The sequence below is a fragment of the Babylonia areolata genome, chromosome 23 (assembly GCF_041734735.1).
Source record: "Babylonia areolata isolate BAREFJ2019XMU chromosome 23, ASM4173473v1, whole genome shotgun sequence".
NCBI classification, from domain to species: domain Eukaryota; kingdom Metazoa; phylum Mollusca; class Gastropoda; order Neogastropoda; family Buccinidae; genus Babylonia; species Babylonia areolata.
Genome location: NC_134898.1, coordinates 13,247,519 through 13,275,013, shown reverse-complemented (window position 1 = coordinate 13,275,013; position 27,495 = coordinate 13,247,519). Strand labels below are relative to the sequence as shown.

At 43.1% G+C, this 27,495-nt stretch overlaps 1 protein-coding gene across 1 annotated transcript in view; it reads left to right on the top strand.

The window, feature by feature from the left end:
- The window catches only part of LOC143298288 (uncharacterized), a 62,814-nt gene that overhangs the window by 17,708 nt on the left and 17,611 nt on the right, over positions 1-27,495 (top strand). The window contains exons 5-13 of the mRNA XM_076611107.1: positions 2,055-2,111; positions 2,679-2,738; positions 4,159-4,223; positions 12,076-12,265; positions 13,886-14,056; positions 14,235-14,431; positions 14,986-15,023; positions 16,431-16,594; positions 18,470-18,582. Of these exons, the coding sequence (XP_076467222.1) occupies positions 2,055-2,111; positions 2,679-2,738; positions 4,159-4,223; positions 12,076-12,265; positions 13,886-14,056; positions 14,235-14,431; positions 14,986-15,023; positions 16,431-16,594; positions 18,470-18,582 (1,055 nt within the window). The remainder of the gene's footprint in view (positions 1-2,054; positions 2,112-2,678; positions 2,739-4,158; positions 4,224-12,075; positions 12,266-13,885; positions 14,057-14,234; positions 14,432-14,985; positions 15,024-16,430; positions 16,595-18,469; positions 18,583-27,495) is intronic.

The following is a 27,495-nucleotide window of genomic DNA, read 5'->3' as shown; positions in this document are numbered from 1 at the left end:
TGTGCACGCGCGCATGTGTGTGCACGCGCGTGTGTGTGAATGTTCGAACTTACGTCCATTACAGCGGCAGTGTGTGTGTGTGTGTGTGTGTGTGTTTGACCGCGTGGTATTGGTGAGAGGGTGGGGAGGAGAGAGGCGTGGAGAGAAAATGAGGTGGAACAGTTTCTGGGGTAGAACGGAAACACGCAGTCAGTGGACTGTCAGAGATATGTGTTTGTCTGTGTGTTTGTGCGTGCGAGCGCCTGTGTTGAGAGAGAGAGGCGGTTGAGAGAGAGAGAGAGAGAGAGTAAGTGTGTGTGTTTACATGTTTGTGTGTGTGTGCATATGTTCGCGCGTGTGTGCATGTGTGTGGGTATAAACAGTGGATGGGGACGTGGCATCCATATGTGTACGTGTGTATATCCGCGCGCACGCGCGTGTCTGTGTGTGTGCGTGTGTGTGTGTGTTGCTAACACAGGCTTATTTTCACATGCGCCCGATAGAAGCCTCAAACAAATGGAAACATTGGCATATGATGATATCAACACCAGCAGGAACAAGAAATTCAACACTGCGACCACTAACGTTCTAATGGTGTTGATTACAATGATGACCACGACACAAACGCAAAAACAACAGCTGCAGTAAATCTAACGACATTAATAACGACGATGTTGATGGTAAAACAATAAATACCACACATCCTACAATATTGCAACGCACTTTTTCGACACAGAAAATCACGCATAATGCACATTTCACATTCATGTGTCCAAAGCGATGCTGTCAACATTAAGTGTCTTTTACAATGGCGGAAAGGGAATAAGATGAACACAGTGCATGTTTATGTTATTTTTGCTTGTTTGTGTCATTTTTGGGACTGTCTTCTGTATTTTGATAAATGATGACGATGATACTATGGGGTTCCATTTAGGTTTAGGACTACTTGACAAGGCTGTACTTTCACAATATATCAACCAGGCCCGAGAGATACAGACACCTAGTGTGTTGGTCAGGAAATTTGAGCAACACTTCCAAAGACGTACCCGTGACGTGGATCATAGTGACCCTCGACTGTGTCGTCCCAGCCTACCCATTTGAGCTCATAGTACACAAAACTCTTGAGTAGGAGCTGGCCACGGAACGAAAAAAACACCACCTAATTTAGGCCTCAAACCCACAAACTCTCACCAGCCCGCGACCCTGACCACTTTGGTCATTTTGTTACAGACGTGGCACGGCCACACGAGAAGAATAGGTGGATGAGAGTGGACATTAATGGTATAGTTTTGTTGGTGTTTTTCATGCGTTAATCAAAAGCGTTTTGTGCGTGCAATTTGTTTCAATAAGTATATACATTTACAAGACACGATATACAGTGGAGCGGGCCCGCTTTCCTTCTTCTTCTCGTTTTTTAAGGTTATTTATTGATTTAAATATTTTTCATAGTTATTTTCAGATTTTGATAATGACAGTTAATTGTTAAGTGTTGCTCAGCATAATTATTTGACTCTATTCAGGACGTTAAAGGTTAAAAGGTTGAAGAGTGAGTCTGAAAAAAACACAGGTAAATCTTGCGCACTACGTTCCGCCTTTGTCAGACAGCTTTTTAACACAACAGAGCTGACCGGTCTTGCTATTCTTTTATCAAACCGCCAATGCATCCTTCAAGACTTGGGTAATCAGCACATTTATTTGTCTTCTATTGTTTTTATCACGTTTTCTTCCACGATTGTTAACTATTGAACACCATCCATTAAGTTTTGACAGGAAAAAAACAGAAAAACAGAACTGATGCCAACCATCTTCTCTTTCAGTTAATCTTAACTCATAATTTATCTGTCCGAAGCCTTCGATTTTTAATTTTGTCAGTTACTGAATTAGTAAACGAAAATTGACCAGTTGAGTAATCAGAGGAAATTCGATCAATAAAGAAATTCCCATCAACAGAAAAGCGATAAACCAGACAAACGGTCATTCACATAAGCACAAGTACATTATTTCCGTCATTATCCATGGCGGAGGTGTAGGTAGCACTGATAACCAATGACTGTTCTTTCGTTGTGCATGGACAGATCGCACTTCAAGAAGCAGACTCAGCACAGAAAAGTTTGGAAATGGAATTGGCGGAAGTGAGTATTGTTCCTCATAGAGCGGAGGCTCTGTTTAACAAATCAGCGGTTTTAATTAATAAAATAAGAATTGAAATCTGGTTCGAAAATGTTATTGCTTGAAATAATTCGGATGTGGAGGTCGACGCACTATTTTGTATACCAGAGAGAGAGAGACAGAGAGGAGGGGGTGGGGGGACTGGGGGCTGGGAGGGGCAATTTTATTTCATTGATTCGTGTGTGAACAAACTGGTTTTGATAACAACCAGAGCTCATTTACAGCGGTGCATGTGTGATAGTTCGTGGACGATTAGATATGCTTGTTATTGTAATTGTTTCGTTTGGATGCAGAAATCAGTTTTGATTAAGAATTGCAGTGCTTCGTCGTGGTCGTTCATGTCAGCAGTCTTGTTTCCTTTGACGTAAAGTAACGACCATGCACCGTAATATTTACCCATTATATAAGACTACGGCAAGCAACTTCATACATGCTTCCTGGCGCTTCTCATCAGCTTTCTTCATCAACATTTATTCTACAGCGTGTCGCCTTTTGGATTATTGTGTGGTCAATATTCTCTTGTGTTGCAGAGGGAGCAAATTCTGGCGGATGTGAAATCCAGTCTGGGAGAACTGTCCAAAATAAATAAGGCTAGTAAAGTTTGGCAGTTGATTATTTTTGTTGCGATATCGAAGAACGAAAAATAGTTTTCATGGATGTGTTGTCATTCGTGATATGGTAACTACCATGTCTTAGCCATTTGAATTAAGTTGTCAACTTCAGTTAAGTTTGATTATGTCAGCTTCAGTTGTGTGCTTGTTTGATTATATACAAACTAATTATCTAAACCGTTGTTTTATTTCAAGTGATTTCGACTTTCTGGCTTACTCAAAACAAGTCAGACGATCAAAATCCTGAACGAATTGAGTGATTAAGGATTGCGTAGACTTATGTTTGTGTTGTGATGTGTATGGGTTGGAGACTTGTTTGTGTTATGTATGTGTGCTTGCACTGTGTGCACGCGCATAGATCCGTAATTCAGTTCTCATTAACATGCGTTACATTGTCTGCATTTTTGTAGCATCTTAATGTGTGTGATTTCTTTAGTATAGACGATGAAATGAAAGTTGAGGAGGCTCATTCGAAGAGAGACAAAGAGAGAAATGGGGACAGACATCATGATAAACAGATAGATAAATGAGAAGACGGATAAGGTGGAGAAGCCAGGCAGAGAGACAGTTGTACAGACAGACAAGAGAGAGGCAATTTACAACAGATCAACAGTCCAAAGAGATTTTCCACCACAACTTACAATAGACTTAATGAAAACGCGAAATAGGTCTACACTAGAGGAAGATTCATGAGAACGTGTATCTTCCCGCGGTGACCTCTTTGCAAGGTCGCTTCGCCCTTAGGAGGATTTAAGTCGGGCTGTCAGTATGAGGCGAGGAGAGTGTGGGCATCTTGATTGATTACTGGTCGTCAGGTTTTACTGTGTCACCACGTACCCCCATCGTCTCTTACTGCTCGCCAATCCCCCTTCCTCACGGATCTTTCATTGATGACGAATGATTAAGCCGACAGGAACTTTTAACGTTCTGGACCAAATACGGTGCTGATGTTTGATTCTGAGGGTGTGAAAGATCTCGACAAGTTGATTTTTTTTATCTAAATCATTCACCCCTCTCTATTTCTGTGCGTCTCTATATCTTACACACACACGCGCGCGCGCGTGTGCGGGGTCGCATGTACATACGAACACACAAACGCGCGGATATTCATTTACAGTGCACACATAGGCTCAGCAGTCAGAATAGGGTTACGCGCATGCGGATGCCTAGTTTAAGCTTAAGTTTGCACATCATATTTTGTGTGATGATATTGACAAGAGCGCATGCTTGTCACTGAGACAAATTCATCAGTCACGTCAATATTTGTGATTTTGGCAAAAGAAATTCACGATGTCTTAGTGTCTTTGTTAGTGGGTTGAATTCAAAAGAGGGATCCACAAAGAACCCAGAGGAGAGGTAGAAGCAGCAAACGACAAGTCATGCATATTTTGAAATGCAGGAGCTGAAAAAGAATAACGAGGAACTTCAGCTGCATCTTGCCCAGACACAGCAGCAGTTGGCCAGGTGAGTTTGTTCCATCCATATAAACACTTATGTGCAGACAGTAACTCACATACACATACATAAACACGCACGCACATACACACACTTACACCCTCTCTGTCTCTCTCTGTCTCCCTCTGTCGCCCTCTAACCCCCTTTCTCTTTCTCCCTCTCTGAATGTCCCCCCTCCGCCCCCACCACCACTCTCTCTTTTCACCTCTTTCCGTTACCACTTCACCGACCGACAGACTGATAGCGCTAATCTTCCATCGTTTGAGCAACCAGTGAAAGTGGCTGACGGGATGAGTGCACATACAACGACGTGTGTGTGTGTGTGTCTGTATGTGTGTGTGCCTGTGTGTGTATTTGTGTGTATGTGTGTGTCTGCATCTCTGTCTGTCTTGTTTGTGTGTGTGTGCGTGTGAGAGAGAGAGAGAGAGAGCACTCCACAGTATGAATATTCAGGACCGTCAATATTTACAGGACACCGCAGAGTCGCACACACTCAAGGCAGTTAACTGCACACATACACAGGCAGACGTGCGCACACGCATGCACCCGTGCACGCATGCATGCACACACACATTTTCACATAAGCGAGTAAACATGCAGACGCACATTCATGCTTGCAAACACACACACACACACACTCACACGCACGTACACTCACTCACGCACGCATGCACACACATACATATACACATGCATATACACGTACATACAATCAGTATACAATTGAGTTTGTTCCATCCATATAAACATGTGCAGACAATAACAAACATACACATACATAAAGACACACACACATGCACATGCACACACACACACGTAAATGCATATGCACACTGCACACACTGTGTGTATATGTGTTTGTGAATGTGATACTGTGTGTGTGAATGTGTGTATATGTGTGTGTGTGTGAGTATACTTGTCTGTTCCCATCACCATTGTCTCCCTTTAACTCCTTTGTCAGTCTGTATTTTCTTTCTCTTTCCTGTCAGTCTCTCTCTCTCTCTCTCTCTCTCTCTCTCTCTCTCTCTCTGTCCGCCTCTCCCTCAGACACACACACACACACACAAGCCGCCCTTCATCATGACCAAATCAACCACAGACCTACCATACACAGAGTACACACTCCCACATACACACACTCACACCCTCTCTGTCTGTCTCCTGCTCTCCTCTCTCTTTCTCCCTCTCTCAATGCCCCCCCCCCCACCATTCCCCGTCCCTCCACTCAAACCACCCCCGCCACCACTCCCTCTTTTCTGTTACCACTTCACCGACCGACAGACTGATAGCGCTAATCTTCCATCATTTGAGCAACCAGTGAAAGTGACTGACGGGATGAGTGCATGAGTGCACATACAACGATGTGTGTGTGTGTGTGTGTTTCTATGTTTGTGTGTGTGTGTCTCTGTCTGTGTCTTGTGTGTGTGTGTGTGTGTGTGTGTGTGAGAGAGAAAAGAGAGAGAGAGAGAGCACTCCACAGTATGCACATTCAGGACCGTCAGTATTTACAGGACTCTGCAGAGGCACACACTCAAAGCAGTTAACTGCACACATACACAGACACACACACACACACCACTTCACCAAGCAACAGACTGATAGCGTTAATCTTCCATTGTTTAAGCAACCAGTGAAAGTGACTGACGGGATGAGCGCACATACAACGACGTGTGTGTGTGTGTGTGTGTGAATTTGTGTGTATATGTGTGTCTGTGTCTGTCTTGCCTGTGCGTGAGAGAGAGAGAGAGAACACTCCACAGTATGAATATTCAGGACTGTCAGTATTCTGCAGAGGCACACACACTCAAAGCAGTTAACTGCATACATACGCAGGCACACACACACACATGCGCGCACGCACGCACGCACACACGCACATTTTCACAGAAGCGAGTAATCTGCAGAAGCACGTTCATGCTTGCAAACACACACACACACACACACACACTCTCACGCGCACACATACATATACACATGCATACACACATACATACAGACACACATCCAGTCAGACACACACACACACACACACACACACACACACACACACACACACACACACACACACTCTTCCCGTAAACCCGAAAGCCACCACCGCCCATCCACCACCGCACGCATTTATGTACATAATGCACACGCACACACAGACCGACGTACACACACACACACTAACCATGATTTCTCGCTGACGTGTGCGTGCACGCCCATTCAGACGATCAAACACACAGGCACATAGACAAACACGCACACATACACATACACACACAGGCACTTTTACCTTATGAATGATGGTAGTGTTACTAGAATTCCTGACGTCTCTAAACACAGACCAACAGCAATTGACCTGACACTAATATCCCCACAGCTAGTCCCATCATGTACCTTGGAAACACATAAAGACACATTGGGAAGCGACCATGTGCCTATCATCATTACAATAGCTGATGATGATAACCAGCCTGATAATAACGTGGACATAATTCCAAAATATAACTATAAAAATGCAAATTGGGATTTCTTTCAAAACATTCTTTCCTCTCACGATTTTGAAAATTCAGTTCAATTCAATTCAAAATACTTTATTATCTGCTTCAACCAAAAACAGAAAATTTTCTTTAGGCTCACTTAAAATAAAAACTTGAGAATGAGAGTGTAAATGTAATATATTAAAAATTTAAAGAAGCTGTGTTATCAGCAGCTGATATGTCGATCCCAAAAGTAAAGGCTGTGAAGTCAGGTGACCAAAAACAGAAAATTTTCTTTAGGCTCACTTAAAATAAAAACAAAGAAACATTTAAAAACTACCTCGTGGACAGTGAGCCCCAGAACCACAAAGAAATGAAGAAAGCAAACACTCGGTAATATGACAGTAGCCCAAGCTAAAAAAAAGATCATTGGTCATCATTTTGTTCACAAGAAATTTCAAATCATAAAGACTTTAATAAAGTTTGGACAGAAATGAAAAATGAATAAAGTTACCAAGTTGCCCAATATCAAATGACTCACAAAACAATTTTCTATCAAATCAGGAAAAGGCAGAAGTTTTTGTTGAAATGTTTGCGAAAAATAGTAAATACGAAGGCTGATCACCTGCGTGTAAAACACATAGAGACAGAGAAGAAATTAGTGCTTTATACAGTGATCCCATTCCACAAAATGACTTGTCGTTTAATTCTCCTATTACATATGAGGAGTTACAAACAGCTACAGCTTCCCTTAGCAATAAAAAAGTGCATTTGGCATCGATGCACTATCTAATGAGATGCTAAAACACATTCCAAAAAAATGTATCGTTTTCCTACACAAAATATATCAGAAATGTTGGATATCTGGAATTGTAACAAGATATGGAAAACATCAATAGTTGTACCAGTTTTAAAAGCAGGAAAACCTGAACGTATAAAAAAAGCTATAGGCCCATTGCTTTGACCTCACATGTCAGTAAATTAATGAAAAAAATAGTCCTGTTGAGAATAATAACTTACTGTGAAAAATACAATATCATTCCAGTGAACCAGGCTGGCTTTGGAAAAGGAAGATCAACGGTCGAACACCTAGTAAAGACTACAACTCAAATAAAACGTCAGTTTGCGTGCAGAAAAAGTGTCCTAGCAACGTTTTTTGACGTAAAAAAAAAGCCTACGATCAGGTTTGGCACAAACGTCTGTTATACAAACTCAAATCAATTGGAATATCTGGTAATCTTTATGGGTATATAAAACTTAAAAGCTTTTTATCTAATAGAATTATTCAAGCAAGGGTGGAAACACATTATTCTTTGCCACATAAACTTGACATGGGAATTCTACAGAGCTCAGTTATAGCCCCTGTTCTCTTTAATATTGTTATTCAGAAACTCCCAAAGGCATTGTCAAATCGTGTAGTTTTAGTACAGTATGCTGATGATATATGTATGTGGATGGGTGTCAATCTAAAAAAGTCAACCCCACAAAAAGCACAGAATTACATACGTCGTTTGTATCAACCTGATCTTGATAACCTTTGTAACTATATGTTTGAAAATGGTCTAGCTTTGTTGACTGAAAAAACATGTATGATGTTGTTTAATTCAGGTGGTAACCCATTTAGCATACACATTTTTAAATTACTTGGTGACGTCATTGATTATAAATAGGTGGTGAAGTTTTTAGGTGTTTATCTTACTTCAAAGCTGACATGGCACATTCACTTTGATTACATCTTAACAAAGGCAAAGAAAAGTATCAATTTTATGAAAATTATAAGCCGCTTACCCTGGGGAATGGATACAAAAACACTGATTCATCTTTCCATGGCCCTTGTAAGATCTAAGATAGCCCATGCAAAAGAAATATATTTCATTGCACCTAAATATCTGGTACAAAAGATTCAAAGTGTAGATTGTAAGGCTATCAAAATTGCCCTCGGAGTGTCACCTCATGCATCCAACCAGAAAACATACAAAACAGCAGGAATCCTTCCCTTAAATGAACATGTGAAATACACTTCAATGACAAAAAAATTCATTGCTGATGAACTGACAGTAAGATCTGACATTGATTTTCCTAAAAGAGCTAAAGCCATTTCATCATAAGAAACAGTTGCAACTTACGTTTCAAATTTGTTGAAAGAATCTGATGTTAACATGAAAGAGTTAGCTGCAAAACCACATGATACTCCTGTTCCTTTTTGGGAAATGTTGAAAGCAGATTTTGATATCACTTATTCTGAAACAAAAAAAGGAAGAAAACATGAACATCACAAGTACTTCCAGAATTTATATAGCAGAAAAATATCAGAATAATCTCCATATATTTACAGATGGTTCTGTTCTTGATGACAAAAATGCTGGTGCGGCTTTCTATATTCCTGCCTTTAAAGTTGAAAAATCTTACTTTATTGGAAAACATCTTTCCATATTCACGGCTGCTAATTGCTATTATACAAGCTCTGAACTACTTAGTGATCCATCAAATCGTTTTCTCGAAAATAGCATTCTTTGAAACAAGACCTGGCTTAGTTATTGAGGCAAATCATTTGGTACATTTTTGAAGATTAAAGGGACCGAGGTCAGTTTTTGTTGGGTGCCTTCTCATGTGGGCATTCTTGGCAATGAAACTGCCAATAAAGCAGCTAAAAGAGGAGCACAAGATTCAGAAAAATCGACAAAAATACATGTCCGTCTTTCCGTAAAAGAGGCATACACTTTGTTAGAAAAATTAACATGGGGTCGATTTCATAACCAATGGCAGGAAAAGTTTTTAAAATATAAAGGGAAATTATTCCCCGAGAACATTATTAAAGAAAAGATACCGAATCCATCAGCTTGTTATACAAGATTAATAACATCTACTTTCTTGCGTATAAAACTTGATGCGTTGAAGACAAAGTATAGTAAAAAATGTTACATGCATCTGTGGTAAGCAGTTCAGCTTGCATCATTGTTTGTTTCACTGTCAGCAGTTACGTACCTTCTTGCCCAAGTATTTCAAAGAGAAAAACTACTCTGCAGATGATTTTTCAGAAGCTATTTCTGACGAGGCTCCTATGGTCGAACTTTCACAGGCATTAGTTCATAGCCCTATTTCTACATTCATTTAATGTACTTCAGAAATGTGTTAATGGTTTCTGATTATTATTATCATTATTGAATTGTTACTGTTAAATGCTATTGCATGTTAGGTATGCATTTTCTGGTAGATTTATACCATTTCTGTTTTCCTCTACCCTCCCTCCCCACCCGCCCCCCATCCCCTGTTTTTTTGTTTGTTTTTAATCATCTAATATCACTGATAGTGAAAAGACGCTAAACTAAAGAACGAACACACAAGCACACACACGCATGCACACACGTACACACACACATACACATGCTACCTCATCCTCCCTCCATCCTACTAAATCCTTCCAGCATCAAATTGATAAGTGTCAGCATCACTCGTGCCTTGTAAGTGTTTGTCAAGAAAGAGATTGCCTCGCACACCTTCACACCACTTACTAACACACTTCCATTGGCCAAATGAAGCACCGCCGCTCGCTTGGACGAGGAGTGTCCGCCCGCCTGTATTCGCGCGCGCGCGCGCGCGTGTGTGTGTGTGTGTGTGCGCGTGCGTGCGTGTGTGTGTGTGTGTGTGTTTCTTGTCACGGCAGCACTTTAGTTTATGACGCGGTACTTCTCTTCGTTCTCTCTTCTGTGTTTTTTTTTTTTCCATGAATACTTGAAATAGGAAACACCTCGTCGACCATTTTGTGATTGTTTGGTTTTTGTTTTATCATGTAGATTTGCAAAAATATATCAAGCTTTTTTCATGTTTAGTTTGTCTGACTGGAAAGGAAATTAGTTAGGTTGTGACTGTGAGGTTGACAGACAGCTTCTGGCATCCCACACAATCACACATGAAAGTCCAGATGAGCGAAGGTGGTTTTTTTGGTGGCATGCTTGTGAGGTAGTGTTTGTCGCTGATCTACGGTGTGGAGTCTGGATTGTGATTTCAAATGGTGGGTTCATTCTGGGGATAAAATTAAAAGGTACTGGTAAGTGGCATATTGCCATGAGGAATAGAACGTGTTGAAGTTCGCGAAGAGCATTAGTGTGCGTGTGCATGCACGTGCGTATGCCTATGTGTACTTGTGTGTGTATGTGTGAGTGTGTGTATGTGTATGTTTGGTTTTGTGTGTGCACAGCCCTATTTTGTACGTGCGCGAGTGTGTGTGTGTGTCTGTGTCTGTGTTGATGTGGGGGCTGGGGGTGGGGTGGGGGGAGGAAAAGGGTGCATACTTGTAGTACATCCACGTTACCGCGCGGTCACTTGTATCTGTGCGTGCTCGTTAATGCGTGTGTTTCCTGCGTCTTGCCTGACTGCGTGTACTTGTGTGTGAGTGTGCGCACTGCCGGTGAGTGTACTTGTGCGCGCGCGATCGCATTCTGACGCCATGACGTCCGTGTGTGTGCGTGTTTGTGTGTTCTACGATAATCAATGCTGTGTTTATTTGATTTCAACATCTTCTCCGAGCTGTTGTGAAACCACAGCACACTCGTTTGTTTCTTGCGATACTGAGATCGTGGGTGGTTTGGTCGGTGTTTGTGTGTGTGTGTGTGTATGTGTGTGCGCGGTGTGAGTGAATGTATGTGTGTATCAGAGAGAGAGAGAGAGATCGTCTACATGTATAGTCTTCGTCATTTTATAGGGAACTTGTATATGCGTGCGTTCGTGTATGCTTTTGCTAGTATGTGCGTGTATGTATTTACGCGCGCGTGTGTGCATGTATATAGGTGTGCGTGTTTTTGTGGGACTGTTTGCTCGCGCGGCTTTTCTATGTGTATGTGCTCATCCGTGCATGCTTGTTTGCGTGTATATGCTATAATGGCATGGAAATCGCGAATATGTATTTATGTGTTTTACGATGATTATCGCTGTCTCTGTATCTCAGCATGTGACAGCAAGAGCTTGATCAAAATTATTTCAATTGTCCTTTATGTAAAGAAGACCGAGAAGATGAAGTGGATTTTGTTTTCCGTTGACCAACTGTTTGGAGGATGAGAGAAACATATTCCACGCAAGTTCAGTTGTCTTTTTGAATTGAGTTTATTACTGTCATCCTCATGACATGATAATGTATGGAAATTGTCGCTGTTTTTGCACCAGGCGTTAAGCTTTATGGAGCTTTTCACTTCTCAAGATACTGTACTTCACTGCAACGTTTATCTAACAGTGTGTATTGATATGTGTGGGGTTACTTATTTTCATTTGGTTTGATGTTGTGTTTTTTGTTCATCTCTCTCACTCTCTCTCACTGTTTCGCGGGGTGGTGGGGTGTACACTTCACATGATCAATCGCACTGTCTTTTTGGTGTGTGTGTGTGTGTGTGTGTGTTTCACAGACACAGCCTTCAGCCACAGCAGTCCCTGGTTAAGAGGACACTGTCCTCGTTGGACGGGAACGAGAGCGACGATGAAAATAGCGACGACGACGACGACGACGATCACATCAGGTCCCTGCCCTTCGCAGTGACCGAGTTGAGCAGCGTCCCCATGGAGTCGTTCTCCATACACACCGAGATCAAAGACATGGTGCGTGCTTTGTGTCGGCTATTGGTTGTGTGTGTGTTTGTGTGTGTGTGTGTGTGTGCGTGCGCGCGCGCGCGCGTGTGTGTGTGTGTGTATCTGTATATTTGTCTTTGTGGAGGGTATCGAAGAGGAGAGAATGGAAGTGTGTGTTTGAGTGTGTGTGCATTTTTATCTATTGCGAGTGTGTTTGTACGCTCGCGCAGGCATGCATGTCTGTGCACATGAGGTAAGGTGTTTGTGTATGTGTGTATGATTTACCTCGGGGTGTGTCTGTGTCAGAATGCTTGTCTGTATGGAGGGATGGAAGTGTGTGTGTTTGAGTGTGTGTGTATATACTTCCGCTGCGTGTGTATTTGTGCGCTCGCGTAAGCATGCATTTCTGTGCACATGAGGAAACTGAGGTATTTGTGTATGTGCGTATGACTGACCACGGTGTCTGTGTGTGTCTGTGTCTGACTGCTTGTCTGTCTGGAGGGTGTGGAAGTGTATGTGTTTGAGTGTGTGTGTACATGCATCCATTCCGTGTGTGTGCTTGCGCTCGCAAGTGAGGTGTTTGTGTATATTTGTGTGTATGATTTTTCCTCGGTATATGTGTGTTGGTGATTTGATCTTTTTTGTTGTTGGCCATTTTTTGATCGTGTTATGTGGTGACTGCGTGCGTGCGTGCGTGCGTGCGTGCGTGTGTGTGTGTGTGTGTGTGTGTGTGTGTGTGTGTGTGTGTGTAGGAGCTAAAATGTAGGAGGAAGTGATAAGGGAGGGTGGATGTGCAGAGTGTGTGTGAATGTGTATGTGAGTGTGTTTATGTGTCTGATATGTGCGTGCATTATATGCTTGCGCGCATGCATGCATTGCCTTTGCTCATGACATGGGTTAAGGTATATGTGTGCGTGTGTTAGTATGTGTGCCCGTGTGTTTATGTGTGATATATGTGAGCTTACATTTGTGTGCTTGCGAGTATGTATTGTGCGTGTGTGGTGTTCGTTCTTTAGTTTAACGTCTTTTAACTGTGATATTAGACGAGGGAAGGAAAAAAATCGAGTGGGAGGAGGGGGGGTGGGGGTGGGGGGGAATTACTGTGTACGCATACGAGTAAGTGAAAGTGTGTGTGTGCTTGATTATTGATTTAAGTTTTGTTTAAAAAACAACAACAACCAAAACAAAACATAACAATATAACATATTTCTAGTGAAAAACTAACAACAAAAACAGCGAACCAACTGGACTATTTAACAAGGAGTTGAAAAAGTGTGTGGTGTATGAATGCACGTGTGTGTATTTGTGTATATTTGTGTGGATATGTGTGCTTGTGTGTAGGGGGGTTTGGGGGGATATGTGTGTGTGTGTGTGTGTGTGTATCTTTTTGCTTGCATTTGTTTTTGTCTTTATGTCTGTACACGCACGAATTCACACACACACACACACACACACACACACACACACACACACACACACACACCCAGAGTGTGTAAGTTACCAGGGACATCCTCTTTGTTGCCATGAGTTATTCTACGTGCACTAAATGCATGCAGCTTACGGGGCCACAGTTTATCGTCCAGTTTTCCGAAAGACCGCACGAAATCATGGAAAATTGTAATATGCGACAATATGTTTTTGCACATTCAGCTGGAGGAAAGCCAAAACGTGCCATGTCCACTGAGCGGCAAAGAGCAACAAGAGACACTGACATCTGACGATGAGTTGCTGACCACAGCGGTCGTCGACATGGACATTGCCGATTTTCTAGAACATCTGCCGGACATCACGTTGGACGCCTTCATGGCCGTGCTGACCAAAGTAAGTCCGCCATAAGTGTCAAAATTATCATTACTCTAAGATAAAGATGTTAGGTATTGCCAAGTCTTCTTTGTCCCCACACAAACAAGGGAGACACACACACACACACACACACACACACACACAAAGACGCAGAGGGAGAGTAAATCACTAAAAGCCGCATATCTATTTCATTCAGAAATACCACCCACAGGGATGGCGGAGCACAACCGTCGTTGCCAGAAGTGAAGACAGATTGCTTGCGGCGCAGGTAGGCTGCACTAAGGAACAGGCTGAAACCCCAGAAGATGAAGAAACGAGTGTCAGCAACGCCGAGGCTAACGGCGCCTCCAGTGGCACGTGCTACACGCAGGGCAGTGACAGTATCAACGAACGGTCAGTAACTTCCTGAATGTGTGAGTGCGATTTCCATTTTGGCAACGTGGATTGGTTATTGTGGCGTGTATTTTTGGCTTGACGCAGAAACACGGAACCCAGTGAACTTTCTATGGCTGTTCGTTATTGTTGTTGGCTGGGGTTTTTTTTCATCTAGTATGTTGGTCTGATTTTTTTTTCAGTAGCATCCACACAAAAAATCTACAGTATATATAAGCTACTGTACGAGGCCAAACCTATTTTATCATTTGTTTCGTTCAGTGGTTTCATGTTTGCTAAATTGCCATCATTTCCACCATTTTTAAAATATATTTTATTTACGTTTATTTTACATTTGACGAGATTTAAGAACCCAAAATAATTTGCTGTTGGTTTTCTCATGTGTGTTACTAACATGGCTGCTTTTCTTTGATTCTTATTTTAGAATTGACGTTTTGTCGCCCACTGAGTTACGCCTTGTCTTTCGCCATAGCCAGTGTTTCTGTAGACCTTCGTATGCAACCTGCAGAAAATGCATATCACATATTCACGGAGGTCATTGTTTGTTTTTACAGGCTGAAGCAGTTTCTTCAGAAAGTAAAGGATCTGAAAGGTGGGAGAAACTGAAGAAGTATGGTTTTGTGGTATTTCATTTTTGTTTTTCTTTTAAATAACAAAGGTGGCTAGTGGGTTTGGAAGTCAGCGTGGCGATATTTAGATGATTTAAAACATGTTAATTTAGGTTAGTGGATGTATGAAATGTTAATTTAGGACAGGGGATGTACGAATGTAGCGCCATGGCACAGAGTTTATGTGTGTGTCGCGTTTGCGCGCGCACATGTGTGTGTGTGTGTGTGTGTGTGTGTGTGTGTGTGTGCATGTGTGTGTGTGTGTGTGTGCTTACATGGGATCGTCCTGATATTTTTCGCAATAGATGAAAATAACGAAACATCAAATTGGACGCATGTGCGTGCTGCACTTCATTTATTTCACTTTCATTGTACCATTTGTGCTGTACTGTGTGAATGCGATACTGTTCTGCAGCACATTTGTTATCTCACAGTATTCTACACATTATTTTCTCAGCGTATTTAGACTCTGTGCTTCAGCACTGTGTTTTTGGTGGAGTGATGGCCTAGAGGTAACGCGTCCGCCTAGGAAGCGAGAGAATCTGAGGGCGCTGGTTCGAATCACGGCTCAGCCGCCGATATTTTCTCCCCCTCCACTAGACCTTGAGTGGTGGTCTGGACGCTAGTCATTCGGATGAGACGATAAACCGAGGTCCCGTGTGCAGCATGCACTTAGCGCACGTAAAAGAACCCACGGCAACAAAAGGGTTGTTCCTGGCAAAATTCTGTAGAAAAATCCACTTCGATAGGAAAAACAAATACAACTGCACGCAGGAAAAAATACAAAAAAATGGGTGGCGCTGTAGTGTAGCGACGCGCTCTCCCTGGGGAGAGCAGCCCGAATTTCACACAGAGGAATCTGTTGTGATAAAAAGGAATACAAATACTCTTACGACGTTATCATAGTGTCATTCTCTTACTGTTGCACGTTTCTTGACGATGTGAAACTCACTTTTTGTCCTCATCATTCGATCTACACACCCCGGGTCTCTCAGTTAACCTGTCGATATTTATCCTCCTTTTCATTACATGACCAACTTGTTGACGAATCTGTCGTTAATGCTTGCCGGGTATTTTCATGTTTCCATAAGCTACCGAACGTTGACGTGCATTACAGGATCTTTAATGCATGTATACACACGAAGGGGGTTCAGGCACCAGAGGTCTGCAGATGTGTTAACCTGAGAGATCCGGAAAAAAATCCATTCGTCACCCGTGCGGGCCGGAAACAGGGGATGAACTCAGAACATTCTGACGAAAATCCAGCGCCGTAACCATTCAACTCACCACACCTGTCATCATTCCTACCTCCACATAACCCTATCCACCCCAAACCACTACCCTCATCGCCTGCCCACCATCACGTGTCACCACCCATGTTTCTGTAACAGAAGAAAACCAGAGGCTGCAGAGTGTGCACCAAGCCGCCGTGGACAGCGTGGTGGACATGGAAGGCGACGTGCTGTCTCGGGTCACGTCAGCCGACACCCGTATCATGGTGCTACGGGACATACTGCAAGAGGAACGTACACAGAAATCTAGGCTCCAGGGGCAGGCAAGTTTAGAGATATTTCATTAAGAAAACGATTTTTAGGTACAGAAAATTCAACCATGGGGTTTTATCCCCGTAAACTTTATAACGACTGGTTGTGACTTTCGGTCAGAACAGAAGACATACTTTATAGCATGCACGCGGTAAGGTTGCTGTGTCACTTTTTCTTTCTTTGTGTTTCTCAGGTCTCCATTTTGCAGCGTGCGCGCATGTGTATGCATGTGAAAGAAGATTAATTACATACACTTCGAAATATCTCACTTGGCATAGCTTCCTGTCTGCCCCATGGAGAGTAGAAAAACCCAGAAAAGATATTAAAATATCATTCTGTAGAATTTTTCGCTTGAATATTCTGGTTGTTTTTTGTTTTGTTTTTCTTTTGACGAGAGAAACAAAATGGACACCCACTATCATCTTTTTGTTTTGTTTTGTTTTGTTTTGCCGTCCGGATGAATTAACTGATTGAATGATCCAATCTTTGTAACGGAGATGACCAGAAAATAATCTACGTGGCGTGTCAGAGGAGTATCCATTTCTCCAAGTGTGCCGCCAGTTTGTCTCGTTTGAACACTCTCTTGTGGGCGGACATAAAACCACAGCTGCTGGTGAAATAACTCCTTTTTCGCTGTGTTTGGAGACAGATTTTCGTGTGTGTGTGGAGACAGATATTTTCCAGTTAGCACTGTTGGCTGTTTGGGGTGAATAATGCAGTGTTTCCGATGCGCTTTTATCTCATCCTTTTTTCTTTTTTTTTTAATGCACTTTTATCTTTGGGCATCCCGCATCCCAAGAGAACTGACCAGCATTTCTGGCCGTGAATCTGTTATTCAGCAAAGGATAACAATAGAAACTGCGTGTGTTGTCACTGGCAATGACTTTGTTGCTTGTTTGTCTTGTTATCGTAAAAACTAAGTCTTTGAGTGTAATGAAATCGTGTATGCCTGAATATGGGCACGTTTGTGTTGTTGCAGTATTTTTTCTTCTTTTCGTTTCACATATTTCTTTGTTTTGTTCATGTATAGGTTTTTATTGCTTGTTCAGTGCCATAAAAGGTCTGACATGATGGAGAAAGCGGGGTTTTTTATAATTATTTTTCAAAATTTGAAATTCAGTTATAGGGCTGTAAATCAATACAGTCGATTTCTCATATCTGTGTTGGGTGTGATACAGGTTTATGCACACATTGTGAGTATTTTGTATTCAACTGCATGAAGCAGAAATCTGTTCAGTAACTTTCATTCAACGATGTAGATGTTCGTACAATCTTCGTCACTGGAGACAAACGTGGCTGGGGTGACGTGATCCCAGTCCTGGAAGTGCTCTCTACGTTTCTTCATCTGAGTTCTCTGACACTGGTTACTCAAGCGATATTTGGAGTTTAACGAATTATTGGCAAAAAGCCCAAGGGTCAACTTCTTTAGGGTTTGAGACTTGGTTCGGTGAAGGTTGCATTGTTCGAGGGGGTGAGTTCTGGATGTCTGTCTGGGAGGTCCGTCTAGCATTTAAAGGAGGAGCCCGGGCTGTCAACTGTGGAGTGAAGTTCCAACGGGGATTAAGTCATGGCTGTCGTTCAGGGATGTTGTGGGAGGGGCACTCATTGTGGTGACTCAGTCTCGCCGGCTTCTTTTAAAGCTGGAGCAGGCTTTCTTTGTTCGATTATCCCTCAGCCCTTCTACCTCCCAACCATGAAACCGTCACGTCACTAAGACCCCAGCACTGAACAACGTGACCAATTATTGTTAAACTCAGCTCCGCCATGTTATGCCTTTGTACACACATACGCGCGCACACGCACACGAACTCACTAACTCACTCTCTTACTCACTTACACATACATTCAAGTTGTTAATCTCACTGAAAGCCTGATGGGCGGTACAGGTGGTGACGCTGAAGAAGATACTGGGAATAGTGCACAAGAAAGACAACCTGGAGTTTGATACGGTCAGAGACACTCTCTGTCGACAGCAGGACAAGATTGAACATCTGAAGAGGTAAGCAAGACTTGTGTGTGTGTGTGTGTGTGTGTGTGTGTTACTGCGCCGTGAAACCTATTCGACAAGACATTATTGACATGAAGAATGTTGTTTAAGCCAAAAGTATGCGTGTCGTTCCATGATTCTTTTTTTTTTTTTTTTAATGCAGAGAGCAAACTTAAGCTGAATGAAATGATAGGGGAATACATTTAGCTTTTTGCGAAAATTTAGCTCAAAATAAGTAAGAAAATGTAATTGGCATTTTCATTCCAAGCAATATGATAATGATAATAATAATGACAGTAATAATAATGATGGCTATAATCATCATCAACATAATAATAATAATAATAATAATAATATGACAATAACGATAAAGTGCGAAGACTCTTTTATTCTCATATCAGAATAACAGTTCATTGTCCCTTTCATAACATATTTTATAGGTGTATTTTTGCGCGCACACGCTTGCACACACAGACACAAATACACGCACACATACACTAACACACAGATGTATGCTGACATGTTATCCTCTCTGTCTGTCTATCCGTCAGTTTATATGTCTGTCTCTCTCTCTCTCTGTCTCAGTCACTCTCTTTGTCTTTCTCTCTACCTATGTCCCGCGCTTCATGATCGTACTATCCTAAGACTGGTGCAAAAGGCGTGTATTATACAGTAGTTTGGCGTAACTTTGCAACGGCACGTCTGGCTGCGTCATGGGACTCGGGGCGGTCTTCGCCTCTTCGATTTATGTTAGGTCCATTGATTGTTCCGCGCATTCTTCCAATCCCATAACAACTATCCTCGTGTATTCCCTGCAACCCCCACCCCTGCCCCCAGTGTCTGTTTATCTGTTTGTATCTCTTTCTTTTACAAACACAAACACGCCTGCGCTCATACTTGCCCCCAAAACAAGCGCGCGCGTAGCCCCACCCCTTACACACATGCGATCGCGCGCATATACTGTTTATACACACAGACACGTATACAAATAAATGCGTAAGCGCACCCAAACAGAAATGGAGACTGAAATTCACTGACGAATATATAAATATACAAGCACGCACACACATACACGCGTGCGTAAAAACACGTAGTCGCACGCATGCGCACACACATGCATTCCCTCCCCGTACTCACTCCTCTGTTTTTGCTCTCTCAGTTTCTGCCTCCACCTTTCACCCCGTTTACCCTTCTCTCTCTCGCTCCTTCTCTAACTAACCTATACCATCTCACTCGTCCTATCTCTGTCAAGTTAATGTGATGATAATATTCCTTTTTGTGAAACAAAGGACTTGTAAACGATCGGTGGGAAACAGGACAAAGTGCAGTCGCTTTTGAGGAAAGCATTCAGATGAAAATAGTGATAATAACTGAATTCGAACTGTATAAATTTACACACGCACGCACGCGCACACACAAACACACACACACACACGCACGCACACACACACACACACATACATACACACACACACCTTTCAAAACTGAGGCTGGTCATTGAACAGATTAACAAAATAGTAAAGAGTGGCAGCTCTCTCCATAAACAAGGCACACAACTTCAAGTCAATGCTGCCTACGCCACCGATTCAGCTAGCACACAGGCAAACAAAGAGCACATTGGAATAAACCCAGACACTTCCTCATTGAATAGAATACCATAAGGCTTTCTGCATAAAAAAGCCATGCTTACAACAGACACACGAAAGTGATGGCGAAAAATGCAGCTGCAGACAATGTGTGGTCAGCAGACCAGCATGACACTAATTGCCACATCATAAGAAACAGATTCATGCAGACTTTCTTGTTTGCCGTATGGATTTACGTGTCAGGTCATAGGTTCAGCCGTGTTTTGTTGCCATGGCACGTGGTGCGTAGCGATGCTCTCTGACGGTCTTGTCTGTATCACAGCAGAACTATCAAAAACTTCTTTCTGCCTCTCTGTCACCCTCTCTCTCCCCGCATCTGTCTCTGTTTCTCACGCGTTCTCTGCTTCTTTCGCGCTCTGTCTGTCTGTCTGCTCCCTGTCTCTCTTTCTCTCTCCCCTCTCTCAGCTTTATGAGGTTGGGACGAAAAAGGCCATTGTGTATTTATTCCTTTTTGCTCATTAAATAAAAAAAAGTTTCGATTCATATTTATGTTTTATCTCTCTCTGTCTGTAGCTCTGTTTGTCTGATTCTCTTTCCCTTTTGCTCTGTCTTTCCATCTCTCTCTCTCTCTCTCTCTCTCTCTCTCTCCATCGCCTCCCTCCCCCATTTACTCTCTTGCTCACTAACACTCACACGTTCAGCTACGGTTTGCATAGAAATGGAACGTGAAACAAGCTTTCATGATCACATCACTTTCGATTCCCCCAAACTTTAGTAACTTCGTATCAAAGCGCACGGGAGCCGGCAAAATCATAAAGACTGTTGGTTTCATTATAGAGAAGTGGCTGAAGTGATCTTGAAACAACGCTCTTCGTTCTCTGGCTGGATTCTGCATTGCGACAGAACGAAACCTGGTTATGTCTGTATACATTCGGATGAGTCAGATAGCGCAGAGGACACTGTTACTTCTGTCTTGTTTGTTTTATGCTATGTCATCCCGACGAATCCTCATGGACCTCAGGTGGCGGCAGCGAGACCAATCGCGTCAGGTGTCAGTTTTGTTTCAGTCTCTCTTTAGTCTCTCTTGTTTATTGCCTTCACTCTCTCTCCCTCCCGCCAACTCTCTCTCTCCCTCCCCCCAACTCTCTCTCTTTCTCTCACACGCTCTTCCTCCCTCCCACCCCACGCTCTCATTATGTATCTCTCTATGTCTCTTTCCACCCCTCCCTCTCACATGTCTCTGTTCATCTGCATGTCAGCACAAACATAACGCTACGTACATGTGATTTGGTAAATATACTTACTTGTCATACTTCTCTCGTTCGCTCCTTCCCCCGTCTCTCGCTTTGTGTGTGTTCGCGCGCATGCTCACATAATGTGTTTGCTTGTCAGTATGTGTGTATGTGCGCATGCGCGTATGTGTGTGTGTGTTTTATGCGTATATGTAATTTGCTTTTTATACCTTTCAGTCATTTTATCTCAATGAGATCAGTCACTCCGTTCTTCCCATACCAAACACCCCAACTTCATCCCCTAGCTTTTATCTCCTTTTCCCACTTTACTCGCTTTCTTGTTTACAATTAAACATATCAGCCGCAATATTTTTGTCATTCTGTTCGTCAAATAATACTGCCAAAGAGTTTGTTTTGAAACGTGGTAGAGAAATAGCACGATGATTAGCGACTCTCTTATGATTATTTGTTTTTGTCACTGATCGTGACTTGATTAGCAGATCAGTATGACGGTCACTGGGGTGGGGTTGATTTCTCTGTCAGGCAAGGTTCTCGGTTTTTATTTATGATCACTGCTTTTTTACGTACGCGCGCCTAAGGCCTGACTAAGCGCGTTGGGTTACGCTGCTGGTCAGGCATCTGCTTGGCAGATGTGGTGTAGCGTATATGGATTTGTCCGAACGCAGTGACGCCTCCTTGAGCTACTGATACTGATACTGATACGTACGCGCGTGTGTGTGTGTGCGTGTGCGTGCGTGCTTGCTTGCTTGTACATTTCTTTCTGTTCGTCTGTCTCTCTCGCGTACGAACTTTTGAATTCCACCACCAACTTCTCTCTATCTCTTTCCTCTCTCTCCGTCTTTCTTGTTTTCGTTTTTTTTGTTGGTTTGTGTATTTCTTTCTTCATATGCGTCTTTCCTTCTTCATTCCCATCTTCTGTTTTTGTATGTCAGGGTTTGTCCGGCGATGCATTAGTTGGTTGGAAAGCGGGGGATAAGCGCAAGCCAGCGTGCTCAATCATATCAGTGGGAGGAAAAAAACAAACAAACAAAAAAAAAAACCCAGACCAGACAGACGGGACGAGGGTGAACACGGAGTGAGATGTGGGAAGGGAGGAAGAAGCTAGCTGCCGGACTGACGAGTATTGATCCAGCCTGTGTGAGCAGTGCAGGGGTCCCTAACACCGACAACTTCCAACAGGAAGAGAGCCAACACCATACACCAACACCATACAACCACGACTACGTCAAAGGATGCACCGTTTGGTTTAATCGTTTTAATTAACGACAGAAGTCAAAATACAGCGTTTGATATTCAAAGAACCGAAGCGAAAAAAATTAACAGCAACACTGTTTGAGACCAATGGTGCGGGGGAGAAGGGACTCCATACTACAGTTACTTACCATAATGGAAAAGAGCTGTTTTGATTGACAGTCATAGAGTGAAAGCATCACTGAGGTAGAAATACAGTCCCATTTTTGGTCTTTACTTTTTAATGCTTTTTCTTTCCGTTAGGGACAGGTCAATCACAGAAGGCTATAACAAGCGTCTGGAATGTCCAGTCAGCATCTCTGGTGTCAATAGTTTGCTCCACCGCGCTTCCGTGGTTGTAGTGATGAAGACGTCTAGTTGTCGTTGTGGTTCATATTTAAACACTAACTAGTTGCGGGAGGTCGGGAAGAAACTGTTGACTACACGTTTGAATGCCGAACACACACACACACACACACACACACACACACACACACAAACACAAACACACACACACTCTCTCTCTCTCTCTGTCTCTCTCTGTGCTCTGTTTCTTGTTCCTACTCCCTCTCTGTCACAATCACAAGTATATAATTAAGAGGGGTGCTAGTGGATGAAAGATTCGCTCTGGCTTTCGACTGTCGGGCTAAAGAGCTGGAATCCTGCGAATGCAGAGAGAAGGCATCGTCGTATATCACCGAAGTCACTCAGCAGCGATGCAGGGCTTCATCTAGTGTGTGGTCTCATGGTATGCTAATATTCCCTATGGGTTACCAGCAATGGAACTACGACAGAAAAACCCAGGTATGGCCATGTAGCGTGGTTCTGGATGTGCGGCATGTGGACAGTGCCGCAGAAAAGGCTCAGAAGATGGATGCAAGAAAAAAATAGACAAAGAAAATCCTTACTGAATTGGTTAAAAGAGAAGTCCAGTATTTGGGTAGTATCCTGATAATATCGTGGCTTCTGAAGACATTTACTCAGTTCAGTTACTCAAGGAGGCGTCACTGCATTTGGACAAATCCATACACGCTACACCACATATAGCGCTTTGTCAGGGCTTGAGTACACACACACACACACACACACACACACACACACATATATATATATATATATATATACACATATGTATGTATGTATTTGTGTACCTACGACTGAATAAATTTTCTTTCTACAGAACTTTGCCAGAGGACAGCATTCTCGTTGCCATGGGTTCTTTTTCAGTGCGCCAAGTGCGTGCTGCACACTACCTCGGTTTATCGTTTCATCCGAATGACTAGACGCTCAGTTCGATTTCCAGTCAAACTTGGGAGAAAGGGTGAGAGCGGGATTCGAACCCAGACCCTTACGGACTCTGTATTGGCAGATGAACGTCTTAACCACTCTACCACCTTACTCAAAGAACTTTAACCTTTATGTTACCTGTTCACACTATAAAATTGTCATGCTAGAGGTTGGTCATCTAGAGGGAGACGTGACTGCATGCTTACATCTGTACCATTCTCTTTCAATTATTGACTAAAATTCGAAACATTGAAATTCCATGAAACAACGAGTTTGCAAGTTTCCATTGCGAAAGCTATCACAGAACTAACTGAATGACTTTCATAAATGTACTGCTCTGCCCTAAAGCGTGAGGCTGGTTTTGGAAATCACTTTAACTTTGATCAGTTCTGCATTTCATTCTTTCTGCTGTTGTTTCGTTTTTACAATTTCGCGTCCTTCTTATGACTTAACAGTATGGTTCTTTCAGTCATTTTTCCCGTTTGCTCCCCCATACTTAAACGAAAAAGGAAAGCACGTAATCTTGTTTGTCTTTGATAGGAGGCGCCATCACAGAGTTGATTAGGCATTGGACTTCTGATCCAGAGTTCACCAGTGATCGGGTTCGAGGCCCCGTGTCAGCATGGTGTTGTGTCCTTAGGAAAGGCACTTTACTCCGATCTCCCTGACTTCGGTTGGAGCAAATTTGAAACGGCGGAAGGAGGGGATTGGGCCCCGCCTTCCTATGCCGAACCATATAGTGATATACAGTCAGACAGTGGATATGAATTAACTGCCATGGTGGTCGCAAAAGGCCATTGGACTTTGCTCATTATCATTATTATTGTTTTATTACTATTGTTTTTTTTTAAAATTCTTTGTTGCAATCTGCCATCTTATATTTGTTTGTCTTTACTATTTATTACTATTGTTTATTTTTTTAAATGCTTTGTTGCAATCTGCCATCTTATATTTGTTTGTCTTTACTGGCATTTGCGCGGCACACATATACACATAGACAAAACTGACGTTTGAACTAAAGGTCTTATTTTCCCGTAGAAATGTGTCCAAGATTTTATGTTCGGAAACAGTTTGGTTTTCGCAAGAGCTGCTCAAATAAAGCTCACGCAGCAGAAAAGACATTTGGTTTCGGGGAAGTCATTGCACTTGCTTTTCGTGTGGCGTGGATTGTATTGGCAAATGCTTGTCTTCCCCACGAATTATTTTGTAATAAAACGACTGAAATATTTTTCAAACACTTTCTACCATTTCTCCATTCTGCTGTCGCAAATGCTTACATTTTAAGAGGGTGGGAACAAATATTTTTATTATCAGATATTTAATCAGTGTAACTGCGGAGTGATGTGAATTAATGGCCTGAGTGCATACAACATTTCATTTTTTGGAACTTTTAAAAACTTGTTTGGTAAGAGTGATGTAGTGCAATGATATGACTATGAATAAGGAAAACTGATATGCATGAAAATATTGAAATTGTGATCAGTGAACTTTATGGGCTTTTTTTTTCTCTGCTTGACCACCAGAAAACACTATGTGTTCGCACCATTGCTGGTCGGATTCGCTATCAATATTCACGTTTGATAACCAGCCGAACGTTGGTACACCCCTTGAAGTCAGCAAGCCATAGGATACAAAGTCATTTACCTTTGTCAAACTTCCCACGCGAATGAATCTTTTATAGTACCGCTGTAGAGTCAGGTCTGCAGAGCCCACAGTAAACGTGGCTTGGTCCCTTATGGGTTCGCCAGTAATTGGATCGTCTTCCAGGAAATGACCGCTGGTGATTTCATCTCGCCTGTGGTCCAGACGGATGGCCCTTTATGGAGTCTTGCACAGTAAACCACGGGACATAGTCTGCCTGATGGACAAACCACAGACCTCGTTTCATGAATTTGACTCTGCGTCTGCGTCACAGAAGTGTACGTTTCAATGCCCGAAGGGATCATTCTTGCTCCGATGTCAGGACTTTTGGAAAATGAAAGGATCTCTCTCTCTCTCTCTCTCTCTCTCTCTCTCTCTCTCTCTCTCTCTCTCTCTCTCTGTATGTTGTACTCTGGAATAGAAATTCCAGAAGTATTCGTTCATCGAAAGTGGGTGATCGAGAACGCTAATGTATGTCCCCTGTGCATTTATAAGAATTCAGCTAAAGAGAGATACCAGCAGTCATGTATTTCAGTGAAGAAGGGGAGTTCAAATTCAGGTTGCCATGTAGATAGCGACGGAAATGAAATGAACTAGACCATCATTTATTCATGAAGAAGACAGTAGTTATGTCTATACTACTAGCGGCTCTTTAAAGACAGTATAATGCAGTGTCTCATTTGCGACGCAAGACTCTTCTTCTTCTTCTTTGCGTTCGACAGCTACGCAGTCAGGGTCGAAGTCCGAGGGATGCCACAAACTCGGACGTCCGGTGAAGATCGGCTGCCGTCCCCCAGAGCTTGGTGTTGAGATCAGCACCCCCAGGCCAGGACTGCTGCCGCATCTTCTCATACAGGGGGCAGTCTTGGAGAATATGGGATGGGGTCTGGTCAGCCTGGCCGCAATCACATAGGGATGTGGCTGCCACTCCAATCCTCTTCAGGTGTGCTCGGAGGCCGCAGTGTCCTGTGCGAAGGCGGTAGGTGGTAGTCTGGTGTCTTCTCTCCAGTGTCCTGATGGGATCTTGGTGTGCCTGGTAGCCTCCGTTCAGGGTGACCCAGCCTCTTCGGAATCTTCCCCGGAGGAGAGTTTTTGCTTCCTCATACGTGGCAGGAATGGTTGGCTGTGTGAGCTGGCTTCCTTCCTTAGCAAGGTGGTCTGCACGCTCGTTGCCTGGGAGGTCTACATGTGCAGGCACCCGCTGGAGGGTCGTTGGGGCTGTTTGGGTAAGGGTTGTGAGGGAGTCCTTGAGGGACTGGATCAGTGGACCAGGATCAGGGGAGTCAAGGGCCTGGAGTGTGGACATGGAGTCAGTGAAGATGGAGATGCTGCTAAGGGGCTTTCCACAGGAGGAGAGGAATTCTGCTGTTGTTTTGATGGCCAGGACTTCAGCTCTGAAATTGGAACAGAGCTTTCCTCCAGGGAGTGCGATGCTGCTGTGCTCTCCATCGGGAAATCTGACGTAGACACCACTGCCTCCGTTGTGTGTGGCTTCCTCCGCTGATCTGTCCGTGTATACATGGTCCAGGAGCTGGCTGGGTAGGACTTCTCTATAATGGCCAGAGTCAGGATCTTGAGAGTAGCTGGTTGCTGGTCTTTGGTGGTGATGCCAGGAACTCTGAGGCTGATGGTGGCCTCTATCTCTTGGTCAAGCCTCCAGTCTGGCAAGGCAAGGTCAGTGCAAGACCCCCCTTTTGCCGCCAGAACATCGCTGTGCTGTGCTCTGAGTGCTTTATACTGGTGGTTGAGGCTGTGACGTTTGAGACGGTTCTTGGTGGGCTGCTCCAGTCAGTGGTGTAGGTGATGTGAGGGCAGTCTTCTGAGCTTCTCTCCCTGCATCAGGACTTTCAGGTCGCGTCTTCTCTCCAGGGGCTCAACGTTAGCAGTTTTCTCCATGTCATGGATCGACGTGGACCTCATGGTTCCAA